Source organism: Parasteatoda tepidariorum, chromosome 6, assembly GCF_043381705.1.
Source record: "Parasteatoda tepidariorum isolate YZ-2023 chromosome 6, CAS_Ptep_4.0, whole genome shotgun sequence".
Classification (NCBI taxonomy): Eukaryota; Metazoa; Arthropoda; class Arachnida; order Araneae; family Theridiidae; genus Parasteatoda; species Parasteatoda tepidariorum.
In genome coordinates, this window is record NC_092209.1 from 59,065,450 (window position 1) to 59,088,518 (window position 23,069).

At 27.3% G+C, this 23,069-nt stretch overlaps 2 protein-coding genes across 2 annotated transcripts in view; both read left to right on the forward strand.

The window, feature by feature from the left end:
• Positions 1-345: 345 nt before the first annotated feature.
• On the forward strand, positions 346-17,725 carry LOC107452474 (uncharacterized). The gene is made up of 3 exons (XM_016068952.3): positions 346-929; positions 9,100-9,340; positions 16,507-17,725. Exons 1-3 carry the CDS (start codon positions 520-522, stop codon positions 17,032-17,034), a joined length of 1,179 nt encoding a protein of 392 aa, XP_015924438.1. The 5' UTR covers positions 346-519; the 3' UTR covers positions 17,035-17,725.
• Positions 17,726-21,057: 3,332 nt separating this feature from the next.
• LOC107452469 (uncharacterized) overlaps positions 21,058-23,069 on the forward strand; it is a 6,502-nt gene continuing 4,490 nt past the window's right edge. Inside the window, exon 1 of the mRNA XM_016068948.3 lies at positions 21,058-21,853. Within this exon, the coding sequence (XP_015924434.1) occupies positions 21,194-21,853 (660 nt within the window). The 5' untranslated portion in view covers positions 21,058-21,193. The remainder of the gene's footprint in view (positions 21,854-23,069) is intronic.

The following is a 23,069-nucleotide window of genomic DNA, read 5'->3' on the forward strand; positions in this document are numbered from 1 at the left end:
CTACTACAAAATGACGTAAAGATTTTGGAAACTGCAAGTTACTGATTCCTGGGTTATTTCAAATTTAATTCTGGTCTATTTATTATTAATTATGTTCCATTTTGTTTAGAAAAATAATTCATTTACTTAATTTCAAACGAAACACATAAGAAAAATGAAGAAATATGAAAGTAATAAAAAGTATTAAAAGTAAAACATAATACAAACGACATTAATATATACCCCCCCCAAAGAAAAGAGAGAAACAGAAAGTGCCATAAAATAAAAATAAACATAATGTAAATGAAATGAAAATTTAATACACAAATACAAGAATTCGCGCCGTAACTATCGCGTCGCGCCAAATTCAAGGTTTGCTGATAACAAACTTCTCCCTAAACGTTCTTCCCCCTCCTATCCCCTTCCTCTTTCATTGTTTGCATTTTATTTTCCGCAGTAGTTCAAGTTCTCCTAACAGGTGCATTAAAAGATATGCGAGGCGAATATTACTTTTTAACATTTTAATTTTGAAACCTTAAGATGGCTGATAATGATGGAATCAGACGATTATTTAATACCGTTCTCCATGAAGAAATTCGATATCATCAGCTTAATCACGACAGAATCCGAAATGGAATTCAAAACATGAAAGAGGTTTACAAACCCAATCCTACGAGTTTGTCTTCTGATTCTGTGGATGTCGCCGATTATAATGATCCTGCCCATAGATGTGCTTATTTACATAAATATGCCCCGTTACATACAGCTCTTGTAAGCGATATGCTTGGCAAATCGATGCAACAAGTGAAATTTATATTACAGGAAATAATATTAGATACGGGGCGTATAGAAATTTGTAGTTTAGGTGGAGGACCCGGAAGTGATATACTTGGTGTGATATCTGTTTTATCTGAAGAGTTAGGATTTTTTCAGCTGAAAGCCACAATTATTGATTATATGCAGTGGCGTGCCAGCCGGGGGGGCAGAGGGGGCAGTCGCCCCCTCTGAAATTTTAGTGAGGGGGCAAACAATATATTTCACCCCTCCTGAAATTTAAACGTTCGAGAAAATAAAATCAAGTAAAATTCCGAGTAAAAAATAGTCAAAAAGTAAAATTTTAGAAAAAAAGTAACTTTTTAGTTGAACTTTGTAGCTATTTTCCAAGTAAAAAACCTAATTTTCCTCTGAAATTAAAGTAAGAGGTTATAATAAATATGAAGGCAAGAAATAAATTTAGGTAAAATTGGTAATTTTAGGAGAAAAATTTTTTTTTTTTTCAATTTTGAAGCTATTTTTCAAAAAGAAAACCTTATTGTCTTCTGAAATTTAATAAAAGGGCCTATATTGCGTTTCACCCCTTCTGAAATTTAGACATTCACAAAAATAAAGTCAGTTTAAATTAGTAAACTTAAAGGAAGAAAAAAACTTTTTTCAACTTTGAAGCGATTTTCTAAGAAAAAAACTTTATTTAATTCTGAAATTTAAATGAAGGGTGAGTAATGTACTTCGCCCTTCTTGAAATTTTGCCATTCGTGATAATAATGTCAAGTTAATAATGTCAATTGAGGGGGCGAATAACGTGCTTCGCCCCTTCTGAAATTTAGCCATTCTTGAAAACATAGTTAAGTTCAATTCGTAATTTCAGAAGACGAAAAAGAACTTTTTCTCAACTTTGAAGTTTTTATAAAAAAATGTAAGAAAAAAAACACTATTTTCTTTTGAAATTCAATTGAGGGGGCGAATAGTGTGCTTCGCCCCTTCTAAAATTAAGCCATTCGTGAAAATAAAATTAAGTTGGTAATTTGAAAGGAAAAAAAAAGAACTTTAAAAAAAAAAAAAAAAAAATTTTGTCTTAAATTTAATTGAGGAGGCGAATAGTGTACTTAGCCCTTTATAAAATTCAGATATTCGTGAGAATGAAGTCAAGTTCAATTGGTAACTTTAGAAAAAAAGATCCATTTCTTTTTCTACTTTAAAGCTATTTTTGAAATTAAATACTTTATTTTACTGTGAATTGAAATTGAGGGGGCGAATAATGTGCTTCACCCCTTCTGAAATTTTGCCATTCGTGAAAATAAAGTTAAGTTAAATTGGCAATTTTAGAAAGAAAAAAAAAGAACCCTTTTTCAACTTCAGTTGTTTTTTTTTTTTTGCTGTTTTTTTTTAAAGCACTATTTTCTTCTGAAGTTTAATTGAGTGATATTTAGACATTAGACCCCTTTTGATATTTAGACATTCATGAGAATGAAGTCAAGTTAAATTGATAACTTTAGGAAAAAAGCACTATTTTTTCCCTTTAAAGCTATTTTCTAAGTAAAAAACTTTATTTACCTTTGAAACTTAATTGAAGGGTGAAAAATGTGCTTCGCCCCTTCTGAAATTTAGCCTTTCGTGAAAATAATGTCAAGTTAAATTGATAACTTTAGAAAAAAAGCCCGATTATTTTCTACTTTAAAGTTATTTTCGAAATCAAAAACCTTATTTTACTGGGAGTTTAAATTAAGGGAGCGAAAAATGTGCTTCGCCCCTTCTGAAATTTAGCCTTTCGTTAAAATAAAGTTAAATTGGTAATTTTAGAAGAAAAAAATTTCAACTTTAAAGTTTTTTTTTTAAAATTTTTTTCCTCTGAAATTTAATTGAGGGGGCGAATAGTGTTCTTAGCCACTTCTGAAATTTGGAAATTCGTGAGAATGAAGTCAAGTTAAATTGGTAACTTTTGAAAAAAAAGTACTGTTTTTTTTTCTACTTTAAAGCTGTTTTTGAAATTAAAACTTTTATTTTCCTCTGAAATTTAATTGAAAGGCGAATAATTTGCTTTGCCCTTATTGAAATTTAAACATTCGTGAAAATAAAATTAAATTAAATTGGTAATTTCAGAAAAAAAAACTGTCTAAAAAACTTTCTTAAGACAAGGACTTTTTTTTCACGTATAACTTTCTATATAATTAAAAGAAAATCGCATCCCATCTTCATCTCTTTTGCCCTTCCCTGGCGGAAGGAGTAATAAAATGCAACCTTCACTGATAAAAATTGGTTTCAAAGCCACCCCTGACTTTCAACAATTTCCTTTCCACCCACTTTGGCATGTAATTCTGGTGGCCAAACCCCCCACAAAGACAGTTATTTGACTCCTCAAAAACAACCACCTCATGTTACACACTGTGGGTAAAAGTACTTTGCTTCTTAAATTTTCATTTTTATGGCCTTTTGCTCCTTTGTCCTCTTTTTAAAATGTCAGATATCCACAGAAACATATCTTATTTGGATATCTCTTCGTAAATCGTCTCAAACAAGCAATTATCTAGATTTTCTGAGAAAACAGGTGTTTTAAGCTTTTAAGGGATCTAAACTGGGGAGGACTTGTTGACATTTTCTCTGGTCTGGTCTTTTTGTGATGAGACATTTCTTAGACTAACGTAAATAAACGCTCTCTGTTAAATTTTTTTTTTAGCTCTTTTAATTACATAATTTAAGTTATCAATTTCAAAAGAAAGCATATTTTTTTATTTTGTTTAATTGTTTTAAATTATTTGGTTGTTTTTTTTTTTTTTGTCGTTGTCGTTATTTTTTTTACATCAGTTTGACAGATTAAATAACAAGGAAACGTAAAATAGATATCGAAGGAGGTAAGCAAATGTTTTCATTTCATTAAATTATTTAATGCTTTAATAATTATGCATTTATGTACTATTTGAATTGTTTCAGATAGTTGTTCGTATATCAAATACATTTAAATAGTACATTAGTTCATGATTTTACCGTTTGTTGTTGGTGTATGGATTAGTTTATGTTACGAATTTAATTTTTTTTAATTGTTAAATAATATTTTGAATTCTTTTTACTTTTAAAAACTTTGTTTTTATTCGAAAATGAAATTCAACCTTTAATTTTTTAAGAAAATCCTAGTCAATAAAAAAATAATAAATAAAGTACCTTGAAATAAAAAATTTGTTTTCGTATTTTCGATTATTCTTTCAACTTTTAGGAGGTACATTTTAATATCGGTTCCTTAAGATCATCAATGTCTTTATTTTATTGAAATTAATTTTCTTCTGCTCTTTTGGCACAAAAGTGATATTCATTGCAGATTAATATACTAAAAATAAATAAATAAAAATGACCGAAAAACTATTGATTCTAAAAACAGGAAAATAACACGATTGAGAATGCATCATATCAGCTCTGAAAGGTGTTTTTCTTTTTCCTTTTTCTAATTTTTTAAATTTACTATTTTATTTTTATCTTATATGATAACTATTATTATATTATGTATATCATATGATTACGTAGAGCAGAACTCTAACACCAAATCTGTTATACATTTACTCTCTCTCTCTCTCTCATGTGAAATAAACCAATTAAAAAAAAACATTATACACCAACAATAATTTGCATAAATAAGGATAATTCGTTTAAATAATGATAATTTTTATTTTAATACAAACAAATTAACTACCATTTTTATTTTTAACAATAAAAATGTTAAAAAATTATTCTTTAAAAAAGGTTTATTAAAAATTTTCATAATATTTTATTATTCTCAGTAATAAAAACTTTAATTAAACAAAAAACTTATTTTTAAGAATGGGGCAATATTGGAGGGTAAAACACATTCCGTAACATTGGAGGGGAAAAAATTATCCGCGTAATTTTTGTAGTCTTTTTTTTTTTAATCATAATTTCATAGGATGCTAAAATTGTGTTAATTAACTTTGTGAAAGCTTTTTTCATGAATATTTCTTCTGAATTTAAAGTATTAATTTTCAAAAATTTTAATGCTGAAATTATAAATGCTGTTGATGGAGATTAAAAAATTAATGCGATCAATACTATTGTAATTCATCATTTCTTAAAAATGTGAATATTTCTCTTTATCAATTGAATATTTTTATTTTCCGTTTTAAACATGACAATTACGACTTAAATCCAGATAAATTAAACTGGAACAATATGAGAAAAATACTACACATAAAACTACTTAAATTTCATTTATTTTTCCGCATTTTGTGTTATATTATATGTTATATATGTATTATGTGTTATATATGTTATATATATGTTATTGTGTTATATTTTTGTTTATTTTATTTTTCTCTTTAAAAATCCGAAGCAAATAAAATTCATTGTCAAGACAAGCCATTAAAAAGAATTTTTTATTTAGGAAAAAAGCTGTATAACCTTTTTCTTTGGTATTATATTTGCTTTGGAATTTCAAATAAATAAATAGTTCCCTGTCATGATTGTTTACTCATATATGACGTCGCGAATATATATATTTACATGCCTTTCTGATCAGAAGTTTCAATAGGCAAATTATTCAAAAAAGAATCTTCTTTAAAATATAGCCATATTTTTAGGTCCCTGTACACACTGGAGTAACGTAACTTTATTTTTAGCTCGATGTTAATTATATAACTGCTGAATATTTTTTTTATAGTGGCTTTTTAAAAGGAGAGCATATGTGATACATAAAACCGTAAAATTCCATCCAATTTCTATAAAACGTGTTGAAAATTTTTAATTTGAAATCAATAAGTAATTTCATTTTTTATAACTATATATTAAACAGATTCAAGAAGTTTTATGAAATTGACACTTCATGACTTGCATTATAATTAGCTTGTTGACTAGGGATACTTTATTTAAGACTTTTTATGATTACTTTATTTATTTAATTTTAAGTTATGAGCTTCCATTGCCCATAAGTGATATATGCGCCAGTTTTATAAACTTAATTTATACAACAATACAGATATTTACTAAAATTGTCTGAAAAATTAAGTTTAAAAATAATAATAAAGTAATAACTTAGTTAATTAAATTAGCTCCAACTGTTATTATTCTTTTTTTAATTTTACAATATCATTTAATCTAATACGTCATATGGTAACCATATTATATATAGACAGAGCTATACTTTCTTCAAAGTTTACATTTTATATTAAATCCATTTTTTGATTTTATAAAACCTTCGAAATACAATTTTCAGTGTCTGACCTGTTAATTCCATCATACCTGTCTTTCTGTATACCGGATAATAATAATAATCTGAATCAAAATATTTTGGTTTTATTTGATGGCCTGTAGCCTTAATAGCTTTGTTTAAAAAAATTTTCTTTGATAGACAATATCAATGAAACTTTGGCGTTAAGATTGTTGTTGTTATAAGATTGTTGTTTCATCAATTAACATAAATAACGCACGTCGCATGTCGTTTTTATCATCAGTTCTCAAATTCATTTTATCCAATTTTAAAAGTTCTATAACTAATTTGTTTTTCGTTTAGTTTGCGTAACATAATAAAACTATAACCTATAGTTCAATTAAAAATTAACTTCAGAAATTTTTTTAGAATTTTGAAATTTATGTACAAAAAAAAAGTTATTTCTTATAAAATAATTTCAGAAAGCTAAAAATATGCAAAAATGAATATAGAAGTATGCACCAAAGAAAAAAATGGGATAATTTATTTTAAGATTTCGTCTGAAAGAGAAAAAAGAAGTCCCTGGGCAAAGTAGAAATCGGGAGCCATCACCGATTTTATAGTTAATACATTCAATGTCAATTTCTCTTCTACTAATCAATTTTCAGGATCTCTTAAAACGAAAATCTTCGCTTAAGTTCCAATTGTTCATGCGATTTCCTGACAATTTTGAGGAATCTCAACTAAAATTATTAATTGTAGCATTTAGAAGAAGCAAACACATATTCATCGTCGACATTGACACCCAAATCTTAAAAAAAAGTTTAAAACATTGCTCAATTTTATAAAGAATTATTAAAATAATTGAATATCCATTTAGTAGTAAATTATATTTAGTTTTTTTTGCATCACATTATTTTTACTAGAAAAGCGATAAAAACAAAGATAAAAGAAAGCTATTGTCTTTTCATATTCTAATTGGTCAGTTAAATGTGAAAATTTACGGAACATGTACAGAAACGGCTAAACCGTGCAAACACAAATTATTATTTTGTTCAAATTTAAAAGTTATTTCGTTACTTGAGTGGTGAGGTTTAGCACTTTCTTGTAATATCTCGCATGCTCACGCACTTTTAATTTTTGATTCTGTGCAGTGCAGGTAATAATTATTTATGTACGTGAACTAGCAAGAGGCTAAAGTTTTCTATTTTGTAGCAAAATCAAACAATGTATTGAGCGTAAATAAATAAATAAACAAAGCGAGCACTCTTAGATCAAACAATCGCATTTTCATAGGACTCAATTCGGATAGTTCGGGAACCTGACTTTAAATATGCGAAATAATTAGTGTAAGGGTAGACGATTTTAAGAGTCAAGAAATTTCCCCCACGAAAACGTACTTGCTTTGAATAAACTTTTTCAATCAACGTATGCAGATTCTTGACCCTTAAAATAATGGGATAGCTGTAATCTGGAAGGAAAAAAAACAGTTCGACAATTTAGTCAGAGCAGTTAGAGCCTTCTTATGTTTGCGATTTGAATATTTTTGTTATACACAGGGCTGACGATTCTAAGGTTGTTCAGTGATGATCAGTAATCTTTTAATTTATTCCTTTTTTTTTTGCGTCAGACATAGTTTAATGCATTTTTTGCAGGTATACCTGGCTCAGTAATTACGATTTTTGTCTGACATTATTTACTTTCTATATTTAGTCATGTATTATTGAAATGCTTTTTCCGAACATTTTAATTTTCAAACTTCGTAGTTTACTTTGATTATTTGTCAGTTATTTTTAAAAATAATTTTTTTTCGGATTTTTATTTTCTCTATAATAATTTCTATTCCTCTGTCCTTGTTATTTTTCAAACATTTTTAAGCTAAATGGGAATTTTTGTGATTAATTTTGTGACCAGTAACTCTTTATTCTCATTAATAAAATAATAAGTCTTAATAAAAACTATGTTATAATACAACAAATTTTTAATAAGTACAGCAAATTTTTCAGATTTAGTCTTTGTTTAGTTGTAATAATTTTTTTAGATTTCATTTTTATCGGATTTTTGCTTTTACGCTTATGTTAATGATATTTTTGTTAATTGTTTTCTCTATATTTTGTTAGAACATTTTAAATTCTTTAAATATATTTCATTCAATTTATACTTGAAAATTTTTAAATATTTTAAAAGTATATAACATAATTTCCCAATATCATTTGGTTTTTCGAAAGATTCTTTTAAATTTCCATTAGTCTTTTTCGCTCTACAATTTTGTTTCGAATAGCTATAATTCAAAAAATAATATTGCATTGTTAAGTTAAAAAAGCACGTAGCCTCTAATATACAATAAAATTTTTGGTTATAATTTTATAATGTGTTTAGATTATACTTCTGTAAATAAGAAACATATTTAAATATGGCGAGCTGGAAATTAATTCCTTCATTTGTTTTAATTTTTTCATCCCTAGTCCTTTATCATGAAAACTTAATATGATAAAGTTAATTCTACTTCATTAAATTACTGCATATTTATATGTTTAAAATTGTATTTTTTTTTCTTTGTATACATTTTAAGCTTTACCTTGGAATTAACCAGAAAAATCAGAAGACTTGTTAAAATTCAAAGTCATTTTAAAATAAGATTTAATTTTAGAAATCAATCTCTTTTACTCCTTCATTTATTTTAATGTTTTTATACCTTGTGCTTATCATTAAAATTATGATAAAGTTAATTTTCCATTTTTTTGTAAACTGAAAATTTATATTCATGATTAAATTCAAATCTATGCTAGAATCAAAATTTAAATAACAAGTTATTTTTAATTCAATATGTTTTTGAGGAGCGAAAAATCATTCTATGTCATTATGATTAAAATGTATCGACAAAATGTATTGCTCAGCATTAACAAGTTTAAGGGAGTAAAATTACAAAATTCATTAATTAAATTTTTTACATTTTAATACACTTTTTTTCTTTTTAATTAGTTTCGGATTGATAAATCATTTTTTGTTAACTAAATTGGTGTGGATGTAATAGTTAAATCATCGTCATCATGAACAACGGAAATAGTTTAGATAATTACAATTAGACAAATTACAATATTAAAATAATACAACTAACTTTAAAATATTAAATCAAGCAAAGCTTATGACTTTGCATTGGCTCGCCCCCCCCAGTCAAAAAAAAGTTGGCACGCCACTGATTATATGGATAAATGGAAATACACATTTGGTGCTATAATTAGGGAATTACGTTGTGAGAATTATGGATTAATAAGTGAATTTGTTCAGCCTCAATATTTCAGTTGGAATTACATAGGGCATAATTTATTAGGAAAAATGTCCAATGATGTAAATAAGGCCATCCACAGAGCAAACTTGATTACTATGGTTAAATTTGTGTCAGCTGCTGCCTGTAAAGATACTGCTGAAATGGTTAAGGTAAATATATTTTAATTTTTTTGATCTTAAGAATATAATATCTGTAAAACAATATTTATACAATGAAACATGCAAATTATTTAATGAAATCTTAACCAATTTTAAAACTGAAATATTTAAACTGTTATATCTGGTTTGTTTATGTTATTATTTATTAATTTATCTTGTCCGTTATAATCATAGTATTTTGTTTATTATCTTTGAATTTAGTTTGTAAATATTCTTAATGTTCTGTACTTTTATAAGAAATGTAAATATATATAATGAATTATAGATTGTTTGATAAGATATGAATAATTTATAAAATTAAAATAATATTTAATTTTGAGAAATATTTAGTATGTTAATGTTATTTTCTAATAATATATCTTTGGAATTATATACATATAATTATTTTTAGAATTCATACATATTTGTGCATAAAATTTTTTTATTATCTCCGAATTTAGTTTGATATTAATAAAAAAAAATTCTACTTTTATAAGGAATGTAGTTAACTTATTGTGACATAGATTATTGTATCATCGAATTATTTAATGAACTATGTTAGTTATTTTAATATTAGAATAAGAATAATTTAAATTTTACTATGAATAATTTAAACTGTTATCTTTTGTTTGTTAATATCATTTTCAGTAACATATCTTGATAGTTATATATATAGAATTCTGTTATTATCTTTGAATTGAATTTGAAAATAGTCAGAACATTTTCTACTTTTAAAGGAATGGTAAAAAAATGAAAACAGAAATCTAATATGCAGTATCTGGCAAGTATAATTTCATTGGATATTAATTTTAAGAAATTTATTATACTACCTACAATACTGTTTTTTAAAAAAATGAGCAAATTGAATGAGAATTAAGAGAACAATTTTGAGTTTCAACCAGGTATAAAATGAAGTTGTACATCTCTTTTTAGATTATCCTAATTTTTTTTATTAAAAATTCCGTCAATATTTCTTAAATACAAAAATAATAATTTAAATGTAATGAAATATTTATTTAAAATTATAATTATGTTAATATTAGTTTATATAATAATCTAAATATAATATAATATTTGCTTAAAATCATAAAAATAATCCTAAATATTTATTTAAAATTTCTATACTTATCCATAAAGATGAAATATAAAAGTTTAAGATAGTTTTTGAAAAAAAATAATCCCATTTCCAACTCATTATTGCAATTTATTATTTTTTAAATGAAGAAATATTTTCATTATAAAATACCAATGTTGTAAAAAAACTGATAAATTTTTTGTTTTTAAATTGTATTTATTAATCAATTATTACAAAATATATTGCATTGGTAATTAATTAATCAAATCTGCTGGTTAATATGATAAAAGTTGTGCAATTTTATAATTTGCAGGGATCTGTCTAGGTTTTTCTGAGAGGTCCTACCTATTTTGTGAAAATTGAGACATAATTTGTGAAAATTAAAAATTATATTTAAAAATCAACACAAAAATATGGATTTATCGTTTCTTGCAGGATACAAAATTAAAATTTTAAGAAAAAGTATTTTGTGAAACTACCGTTTTTAATAAACTTGAATTTGTGAAGGTACCACTAAACGGTAGTACATGTAGTAAATTTGGCCTGGACAGACTCCTGATTTGTAACATAAATTGTTAAATATTCACCATATTTGGTTAGCTAATAAATTTGATTCCCTAAGCAGAGAATGCTCAAAACTGTGACAGAACAAATTATGTTTGGAGGAGAAGTATAAATATTAAGAACACATAAAAACTAATGTAAATTGACTATAGGAATAGTTATTAAAGAACTGTACAATTTAATATTTAAGCAAGGAAAAAATTGTTTACTGTACAAAAACAATTTACCCAAATTGAAGGCTCATTAAATGTATCTAAGCTTGAAAATATAATTAAAATGTCAAAGATTTATGCCTGTAATTTTAAAGTTTCTTTATATATAGATAATGCTGAGTTCTCCCTAGGAATTCAAAAGAGCAGGGTGCTTCCTCTCATAAAAGGGCATTTCTCATTGAGTTATGAAATTTATCAAAATGTGTAATGTTATGTGTGTGTGTAATAACTGAAATTTTTTATACTCAACAATTTTTAAATTACCTTATAAAATTATTTTATGTGTATGTTTAAAAGTAATTCTCTCTCATTTTTAAAAATAGGAAAAATATTTGTAGTTTATAAAAATAATTAAAGGCATGCTGAAAGACAGTGTCTGTGCATAAATTTTTTTTCAAAATAAAGTAAACTAAAGTAAAAAAAAAAAGATTAATTGATAAACAGCTTGAAAGCTTCTATCTATAGTTTAAACTGAAAATTATGAGAAAATTAACACATAAAGGTGCACATTTCTTTTTTTTTTTTTTTAAATACTTTTATTTAAAAAATAATTTTAAAATTTAAAATCACTTGAAAAATTTATAAATATCCTCCTCCCCAAAAAAGAGGCACTTGTAAACATTTAACCAGTTAAGAATAATCCTAACAAGGTAAATATTTGTAATAGATTTGTATAATTTGTAATCGAACAGAATTAAACCTATAAACACAGATAATTTTACCTGGGTGTAATTATTATTTAAACTGTGAATTAATCTTTTTTTAAAATGGAATATGAATAAAGAGGCAGTGCTCTTAAGAGATAGCAACTTATTTTTACAAAAAGGGCCAACAAAGAATTTGGATCAAAGGGCAAGCAGGCTATGCCACCCTTCTAAAAATGCTTAGGGAGAACACTGGATAATGTAGATATGATTCATTTCAGGATGTTTGCTAACTAATTTTTTAAATGGTAAAACAGCTAAAATACTACTAAGTATGTTCAGATTAGCTGTCTTAATGAATTCAGTGGTTGTGCTACTAAAAAGTCTTTCATTTCCTAAAAATATTTTTTATAATTTATGCACACAGAGTATTTAACTATTTAGTTACCATCGTCTTTACTAAACATTTTTTAAATTTTTTTCAAAAATGAAATCCGAAATTGATGGTTAACCAAGAAAAAATTATAGGTAAATAAAAACAAATAATTAAAAAACAGACCTGCTCACTCAAAATAGTTTATCCTTAAACTAGCAGAGCAAAATTTAATTAAAATATAAAGTATTAAAAAAAATGTTATAAAAATCTGAAAATTCATTATGGATAGAAGCAAAATTGGAATCATTAAAATCAACAACAAAATAGTTGTGATAGTTTTTGCTTCCTCCTCTTTTGAGAAACAGTTTTTGATCCCTAATACGAGAATTATTTTGATAATTACTTTAAAAATATACATTAGAGGGTGGTAATTAAGAAGCACCCTGTGTATTTATTGTCTATTTCAATTGGTAGAACGTATATGTACAGTGCACCAAAAAAAAAAAAAATGGACCACCCTGAATAGCTTTTGATGTAATAATCAAACCTATCAGCATCAGACCTGTCAGACTATTTTACATCAGCACTGTGCTCAGTACGAACCGAGGCGGAATTCAAATCAAATAGCCATAGCTGGGATTCGAGCCCTGGTCACCTCATTGATAAATTTAAAAGAAAAAGCCTAATAGAAACCAAAACAAAAATCGCTCTTAATTTTTAAAAGAAAAATTAGCGCAGAAAATCTCAATTTAACTTTTTCACATAGCCCTATTTTTAGAAAATAAGTTACGATATTACAATATTATTTTTTTGAATAAGGTTTATTAGAAAACGCTCTTAAAAAATGCGGTGTTTGTATTAATAAAAACACTGATAAAAAGAAAAGTTAATGTAAAAAGCAAAAGAGAAACAGAAAAAAAATTTTTTTTTGAAAGCATAATTTTACCATTGAAAATCACAACATTCTATGTTACTATGTAACCGTGCAGGGAAAAAAATAATCAAAGAATTAAGTCTATCAGAAATGTTCCGTTAAAATGTTGCGCTATAATAAAAACAGGAAAAGAAACTGAAAAAAAAACGAACTCAATTCTTAAAACATTAAGTGTCGAAGAAACGAGGAAATTTATTCACCTGAAAATAATTTTTAAAAAAATCAGCAGTACTAAACTCGTAGTTCACAAAATATCTTTTCATAAAAACGGACCCTTCCCAAAATAATTTATCTTTTAATCGGACCCTTCACAAATTTGTTTATCATCATTATTGTTTTGTTAATCGAATAAACCCTTCCCAGGAAGGGGGGGGGGAAAGAAGACAGATGTAAACGAACTAAATTTTGTCTTCGGCAGACGCTTCTTCCTTTATTCGTCTGAATTGAATATTCTGCGTTTAGCAGATAGGCTAAATACCAAATATTTGTATGTTGCATCCCTAATTTAGTAGCAGCAATTGCTGTTTATTTTTGAAAATTTAAATTTTTTAGTTATAATTTTACAGTATTGAGCATAATCTTGTATTTCTTTACAATTTAAAAACTCATTGAAAAAGTTTTTTTTTGCAAGAACAGGCACAAATTCACAAAACAGGACTCTGGTTGAAAGAATGTGACTTAACGTTTATTTTATATTCACATATTTCGAGTAATTGTTTCTCAATTTTACAAAAACGGACCTTCCACAAAATGTCTGGACAGACCCCTGTTCAGTATAACGTAATCTAGTTTCCATTCTTCATATTTTACTTTTCCATTTGTCCTCAAAATTTGCAAGCTGTGTGCAAGTTTTAGAACTTAACAAATGAGTGTAAAAACTATTTCTAATAATCTATAGTAAGTAATACAATTTCAGATTATGCTTTATTAAATCTAATCAAATTCGGAAAAATGTACTTAAGTACTTTTCCACAAAATACTTTGCTGGATAATTGGTCAAACATTCCGTTAACAGAATATTCAACAAGAAGGTCGAATATTCGTTACATCTCTAGGTTTATTTTATTTTTCATAAGTTTCTGTTGTCTTTTTAAGTACTCTAACCATTTTAATGAAATATGACGTGAAACGTTTTTCATCCAAAGTTTCTTCACATGAACAGGATCCCGACTTTCTTATGAGGTTATTTAAAACTGAGTCGTAAAAATTTATTTTGATTTACATGTTCAGGGGTCTGTTTAGAAGAAATTTGGGTCCGTTAACGGACCCTTCACAAAATATCTTATCATAAAAACGGGCACTTCTCAAAATAATTTATCTTTTAATCCGACCCTTCACAGATTTGTTTATCTTCATTATTGTTTTGTTAAAAGAATAAACCCATCCGGGGGGGGGGGGNCCGGGGGGGGGGGGGAGAAAGACGGTTCGAGACAAATTAAATTTTCCTAAGTTTAAATTCCAAATGTAGTATTCTAAGAAAATATTTCTACCTTTACAAACATCGTGTGAGCATTACTATTAATAATTTTTTTTTGTGAATGAATAACTGATCAATTTATATTTATTCATAAAATTAATTGATAGAATATTATGTAAATAAAAATTAATTCCTGGCAATTTTTTAAATAAAATATTATAAATTTAAGAATTGTTTAAGTTTACACATTAAAAGTGATACATTACTAAGTTGTGTTATTTGAAAAATGTCAATTGAAATTATTAAAAATGTGACTGATTTTGTTTCCATTATTCATCCGAAATTAATATTCTGTGCTGAGCAGTATAGGCTAAATACCAAATATTTGTATATTGCATCTCCAATTTAGTAGCAGCAATTGTTGAGCAGAATCTTGTATCTATTTACAATTTAAAAACTTGAAAAGGTTTTTAGCAATTTTTGCAATAACAGGACCCTTTTTGCATAAATTCACAAAAGCAGGACCCTGGTTGAAAGAATGTGACTTAACGCATATTTTATATTCACAAATTATGAATAGTTTTTTAAAAATTTTAGAAAAACAGGACCTTTCACAAAATATCTAGACCAGCGATGGGCAAACTACGGCCGGCGGGCCACGCGGATAGAATTTTAACTTGCCGATGCGTTACGAATATAAACAATATACATCCATTTTATTTTCGAAGATACAGAATGGCATTTTTCTCAGATCTTCTTTATCATATGAACAACTTGAATGTTAAGATACAAGGGAAAAATTAATTCATTGATGATATCTTGGCCCATCTCAAAGCTTTTAAACTGAAGCTTAATTTGTTTACCGGACAGTTAACAAAGAACGACTTGTCTCATTTCTCGAGGTTAAATTCAATACCCTCAGTAAATAAGGAAAAGCTTAAGAATTATGAAGATGACTTGAAAGAACTCCATTTTTAGTTTCAGCTATCAATATTTCAGTGCCATTCAAACAGAATTAGATATTTTTACCATGCCTTTTAACGTAAATTGTGAAACAGAGAGGTCGGATTTGCGGCTTGAATTGATTTGAAATCTAACAATCATCTCAAGCAGCTGTTTCTAAATGTGCCCAAGTTGGAGTTTTACAAATCATTACCAAAAGCTAGTTTACCAAATTTAATAACTCGTGCCAGAAAATAAGTGCTATGTTGCGATCAAGACAAATTCAGGCCCAAGGCCCACCAAATTTTCTGGGCTCCTTACAAAATATTTTGAAATTAAATTACGGAAGAGTAGACCTAATAATGAAAAAGTTGTGTCAAAATAAAAATAGTTTGGCGATCACAAATAATTGAAATCAGTGATTTTTGCTAAAAGTCACTGATTAGCTGAATTATTTTTTATTGTAAGCTGGAATTATTTTTTATTTAGTACTTTAACCAACACATAGCTAGCCCATCTTTCATTAGACTTTTTACTAATTTTTGAGGCCTCTCAGAAATTGTGGGCCCTAAGCTCATGCCTACTGGGCCTAGGCTATAATCAGGCCCTGGCTATGTTTGATTCATCTTATATACGTGAATAAGAGTTTTCAACTATGAACCTTAGAAAAAATAATTTCAGAAGTAGACTAACAGACAAACATTTAGCCTCGTTTCTGAAAATAAGTACATCTCAATTCGAACCTCAATACAAGAAACTTTTAAAATTGAAATCGCAATTTTATTCATTTCATTAAATATTTAAATTAAAACTTGTATATTGTTTCTTTATTTGAGAAATTTTTACATTGCCCACCAAACTTTTCTCTTTCGTTTTTTGGCCCTCGACCTATAAAGTTTGTCCATCCCTGGTCTAGACAGACCCCTGATGTTTTAATTAGTTAAAAATGTTAGGAACTTTCCAACTTTTTTTCTGTTAAAAACTACAATGTTTTATTTGTTCATTTTTTTTCAGAAAATATTTAGATCTCTCAAGCCTGGAGCTTTAGTTCTGTTCATCGATAACGATGCTGGAGGATTTTACAAAGTTGTGGTTAAAGGCGCCCAAGACTGCGATATGGTAACAGTATTCGGACCTCTTATTCACGAACGTTATACAAACGTAACCTTTAACGTTCAGAGATTCGGTTATACACCCTGTTTAGAGACAACAGTCACAGTCCACATGTGGATGAAACCGAATTATAATAGACCCGACATTTTGTCTGCTGCTAATCTGGGAAATATCACCAACAACTTAAGTCAATATAATATTTCAAATACTAATGTTTATGTACATGAGAGTAATAATTTTAACGTCCCACATAATAATCCGCGCCGTAATCAAAGGCGACAAAATACTGGAAATCGATCATCCTGCTTACCTGTTCAAAGACAACCTCAATATAATAGATTGCACGATGATACTTCTGATGGCGGATATGAAAACGTAAATGAGGAGGAGAATGATATTGATTGTAATAATTGCTGTGTTATTTCGTAATTTTCAGACGAACTACTCATTTTATGTAAATCGGTTTTTAAATATAAATTTTTAGTATTTTTGTCAATAATGGATTTACATTAGAGGTCGTAACTTAATATGGTATGTTAAGTGAGGGGGGAAAAAACTATTAGAATCTATCAACTTACTACTTTGAAGACGAGGCGGAAAACTTCAAAACCTGTTTAATTGCAGGGGGAAGTAAAGAAGAGGTGATTATAAGAAATACGTAGTTGTTTCAAGTTTTGATGTTTTTCAACCCTCTTTCCTCATTAGTGGTTTGATAGACTTTTTTTATCCCCACTTTTGACTTAATGTGCATAGTATACTTCTTTTACTCGATTTTTGTCAAGGATTTTAAAAATATATATTTAAAGGGTAGTGATTGTAAAACATTCTATATAGGATGTATTTTTCTTTTCTTTTTTCAATGAAACTTTCTATTTTGTATTTTTGCTACCATAAATACTTAATTTGTCAATATGTTAAATCGTAAAATTATTTGACGGCTGTGCATTTATTTTGGTATGCTTGTAAAAGATTTTATAAAAACATATTTTTATTCTAATTTTTGTATATGTATAAAGAAGCATGTTTGAAAATCTTAACAAAATAAGTAAAAAATAGTTAGATACGACTGAAACGACTAGAGTTTTGCACTGAAATAAAAGAGCATCACGATGGATTTTGATATTATAGCTATCTGCTCAATTATGGCTATCTAGTATCCTTTTACTATGCAATTTTATTTATAATTCGTTTCTTTTTTCTGTCTGTATTTATTATAAAATTAAAGTTTGTGCACAAGTGTCTGTTGAAACAATGTGGGTTTTTTAAGTTGCAGCATGCAATATATAGTCCCATAAAATATATATTTTTTAAGATAGTGATGTTGTCATTGATATAAATTCAAAAATTAAAAATAAATTAGAAAAGACAAATGGTTTTTGTATAGTCTTACACGTAAGGAAATTTTGCCTTTTTAAAATTATGATGAAAACATCTTTCTAAAAATTGAAAGAGTTTTAGAATACAATCTTTTTTTTTTTTAGCCTTCATACATTTTTAAAATTTATAATTAAATTTTTTAGCAATATAATCAATACTCTTCAATCCCCGAGTGTACTTATCATTCATCCTTTTTTTTCCTCCCATTAAACGCCGATTTAAAAAAAAAAAAAATAGGATCATTTTGCTTAATCTATAAATATTATAATTTTTTGTAAGAACATTTTTTCCAACGAAATTAAAGATACTTATACAAATTTTGTATCACAATAAGACGAAATAAATGAAGAGTTATTGATAAATCTTTTATTATTATTACAGAATTGGAAATGGTTTGTATCTCCCTTAAGTTTTTTTTATGTCTTCAAAAAAATCAATATAAATATCTGACAACTTCTGATCTCCTGCTCTTTTCTTATTTGTTTTTAAGCTCGAGCTTATAAAATAAAGGTCTCGAAAGAGATATGTGAATTTTGCCACAATAATGGATAAATGGTTATCACTTAAAAGTCGAATAAGAAGTGCATTACTTTTTTAACAAATGGGAGTTACAAAAAAAAAAAATTGTGTTGTGTTCTTAAATATAATTAACTCTTTTAGCACGTCGGATTTTAACCAGGTAGTTGCATTTCTGTTGGCTGTTTGTTTCATATAAATTGTGTGTTTTATATTATAACGGTAACTAAATTAATTTTCAAAATATTTTTTAGTCCATTAATAATTTCTATGCTTTCAATTTGAATGACACTATTATTAAATCACCTAAATCTTCTTTTTTCTAAATTTTATTTTTATTAGCGAAAATGTAATACATATTTTCCTATAATTCTTTTGTTATTAAAGTAATAAAAAAAGTTGTTCTTTTGGTTCAGAATATGGCAAATATTTTGAGTTTATTTGGTCTTTATTTCAGTTCTAATTGTAAATACTAATCTGAAATGTAAATGCACATAGATCTACGTACTTGAATATTATTATTACTATCTTTAAAGTAACTACTGGTTTAAAAGTTCTTATTTTTATATTACAAATACTTGTTTTAACTAAAATTATGTTTCAACACTTGTTTATGATTTATATATTTCAATTTGTATAATTAAACCGATTTCTACGTATTAATGAAGACCAGGAATTATATATTTTTTTCGATTTATTATTATTTTCTTTAAAAAAAAGAACTTATCATTTATTCATTAATTTTGCAATAAATTACTGTTCTGTAACCGCAGAAAAATCAATTTTAAATAGATTAATAAATGTTTTTTCTTTGATTTTAATTTAATTCACTTCAATGATCATATCGCTCATTTGGTAGAACAATGACGTAATTGATAATTACTCTAATTATCAGTTACGTCATTGTTTCACCAAATGAGCGATATGCTGAATGAAATAAAAGACATTTTTATTTGATTTTTTATGCATTTGTTTAAATTTAAAAGAGATTTAATTTATTTATCCTTTTTAATTTTCTCCTTATAAAATATTTATAGATTTAAAAAATTCGAATGTACGAAAATTTGGCAAGTCTCTAATAATGCATGAATTATTTAAAGATTTCAATTTTGACGTTTTTTTTTCCTGATCAAGATAAGACTTGTTTTTTGCATAGTTTCTATCCAAAAATGTGTTCACTTCAAACTAATTCATTCACTTCATTGATAATAATTGTATTCCATGTAAAAGATGAAAATCAATAAAATTGTCATAAGTAATGTTATTGACCTATGAGTTTGACTTTTTAATCTTACAATATATTTTAAAAAAGGGGGGCTTAAATTTATATATATATATATATATATATATANGTATTATATTATATTATATCCGTCGTTGAACAGTCGACTCAATTTTGGGTTTACGATTACTAATGTTCAACTCCGTAGCCTTGTAATTTTTAACCAATCCAGAAGACAAGAAAACTCCTGGATCAGTACCCCCAGAGGTATGATTTGATATAGGAACATGAAGGACTTTGTGACTCGTCAGATTTAACGTGCATCAGTCACAATTTACTACACGGGGAGTCTTCGGCTGGCGGGGATCGAACCCACAAACTCTTGGAGATGGGCCCAGCGCCCTCTCAACCAGGCTATCTCGGCCCTTTTTAAACAATTATAATATAGTTCCTCTTAGTATTATAAATATACTGTATACCTTGTACAATTTTTTTATTTTTAATTTCTTGCGTTTCATATAAAGGCCTTTCAAAAGTTTTGTCATTAAAAATTACGCTATATTTTTAATTCTTTGAGTTCAAGTTTTTACGCTTAACATTACGCGGTTAAAAACTGTAACTATGCTAGAAATTATATCTTTCGCTATAACAAAATATATAGAAATACGAGGCGTAAATGTCACTAACTATATCACCAATATTACTAAATTACTTTGCTTTTCGAGCGGGGAAGGGGAGCTTAGCCTTTTTTTTTATAGTGTTTTTGTATATTGGGATTTTATTACATCGCTAGAGCTAATTACGTGAATCGAAGTATTTTGCATACAACTATAAAATTTGTTTACCAAGTAATAATTTCAATCTAAAAACATTTTTCAATAACTATTTAACATACAATTTAATAATCGAAAAAATTTCTATTTATTATTTAAAAATTTTGCACTACGTTGAAATACATATTTTTACTTAACAAAATTTGAAATAATTATCGATTAAGTAGTTCTCGATTTATAAAAATTTACTAAGCTTATAATCTTTTAAGCTTAGTAAATATAATTTTTGATAGTGCAAATGATACATCTTAGCTATATTATTCCCTTTGTAAGTCATTGCGTGTAAGGTTGGTCAATTGTGTCTAATTTATTCTTCTTTCCTGTGTTGGAAAATAATAAACAAAAAGAAAAATAAATTTCTGAAATAAACGAAATAAAGGTCTCAAAACACAACAAAAAGAAATCAATGCAACAAAACTACACGAAAGGTATTTGAATGTGTTCATCATTAATTTTTCATGCCAAGATTTTTACTAAACATCGCCATAAATCACAAACAACGCCAAACTCAAGGGTTGCTCTCTTCCTATCGGTTTCCGATCTTTTTCCCCCAATGAAGTTCAATTTAAATTATTATTTCATTTATTTATTTTGCATGCAAAGCAGATGTATCTTTTAGGTTTGGAACAGTTTTACTAAAATGACAGATTATTATGATTCTATTAAACGATTATTTAGCAACGTTCTATATGAAGACATTCAAAAACGCCAGCTTAGCCAAGCTGATATTCGAAAAGGAATTCAAAACATGAAAGAAGTTTACAAGCCTAATCCTTCACGCTTTCACCTATCGTCTGAATTTCTGGATGTCGCCAATTATAATGATCCTGCCCATAGATGTGCTTATTTACATAAATATGCCCCATTACATACCGCCCTTGTTAATGATATGCTGGGCAAATCGATGCAGCACGTGAGATTTTTATTACAAGATATTTTAGCTGATACCGGACATATAGAAGTTTGTAGTTTAGGTGGTGGACCTGGAAGCGATATATTAGGAGTGATATCGGTTCTATCAACCGAGTTAGGATTTTTTAAATTTTCAGCAACAATTATCGATTGCATGGAAGATTGGAAATATACATTTTCTGCAATAATTAAAGAATTGCGTGGTGGAAATTATGGATTAACTAGTGTATTTGTTCAGCCTCACTATTTCAGTTGGAATTATATCGGACATAATTTATTAGGAAGAATGACCAATGATGTAAAAATCGCTCTCCAGAATGCTAAAATGGTCACTATGGTCAAATTTGTTTCAGCTGCTGCCTGCAAAGAAACTTCTGAAATGATAAAAGTAATTATATTTTTTGATACAAATGCAATAATAAATTTAATTTTGTTTAAAAAAATTATTCATATGTTGTGTATATTACTTACACACTTTTATAATATGATCGACTACTTATAAAGTACAAATATAAGCTGATGTATAAGATAAGAAAATCTAGGGATGTCCCATAAATTAAAAATTTCAACAACGTAAAAATTCACGAATATTTCATGAAGAACCGTTTTCAATATCGACGTAGAAGATTTTTTTCTTTCTTTTATCAGATCCCTTTGTTACCAGGCAACTAAAAAGAGTTCGATAAAATTCTTTAATTATTTCGTCTTCATACAAGATTTTATCCTATAATCGCTGGCTAGCTCAAACATAACTAAACTTTAGCTGACAATTTTTGGTAAGTTTGGTTTATTAGGGAACACTCTGGTGTCATGGGGAAATGCTATTAGATAATAAACTATTCGGAAGTTCAGTTGGGGGGTGATATATGATTCCTCTTTGTCACTAGAAAATTAAAAGGAGTCTTCAATGCTGGATTCCCCCCCCCCCATGATCGCTAACAATAGAATTTTCTCTGAACTTCGCAGAGTGTTTCCATGTTAGCTGAATCCCTTACGTTCGTATGTGTGCTCTCAGAAATCGCAGTAAAGGTACGTAGAATTTAATATATTGTAATAAACTTGTTTATCATGCATTACTGTTCGTTCGACGAAAATAAATTGCAGTCAGCACGGTAAACAGCTATATAAACTTAATATGACTTTACAGTAGGGTGACCAGACGTCCCCGATTTCCGGGGATTGTCCCCGGCGAGGACCTCGTGTCCCCGGTCGGTTTGCGTCCCCGGTTATAAAATTAAAAAATTTTGTGTAAAATATTTGATAAAAATATATTATATGCAATTTTTATTTTCTCAAAAATTTTCATACAAATTAATGTAAGCATTGAAAATTAAATGTAAACTAGTTTTTGAGAACGCACTATAACTTATACTACAGAAATTTTGGAACACATAACTTTAATATCTAGTTATGTTTACATTTTTACTAGGCTGTACGCCAGACAAGTTTATATAAGAAAAGAAGTTTAAAGCAAGACGTAACATGAATATTAGTTGCTGCTTTTAAAACAATTAATATCTTGGGTTACATAAACTGCCAATATTAGCTAATTTCCACTAAAAACAACAACAATTACTACATTTCCGTTTTATTTTAGAAAAATA

What these genes read in the sequence shown, in the direction of transcription:
- LOC107452474 (XM_016068952.3), top strand. Translation starts at nt 520, where the DNA reads ATGGCTGATAATGATGGAATCAGACGATTATTTAATACCGTTCTCCAT. An exon ending in CAGCTGAAAGCCACAATTAT is followed by an intron (nt 930 to 9,099) that starts TGATTATATGCA and finishes TTGGCACGCCAC; the next exon opens with TGATTATATGGATAAATGGA. An exon ending in ATACTGCTGAAATGGTTAAG is followed by an intron (nt 9,341 to 16,506) that starts GTAAATATATTT and finishes ATTTTTTTTCAG; the next exon opens with AAAATATTTAGATCTCTCAA.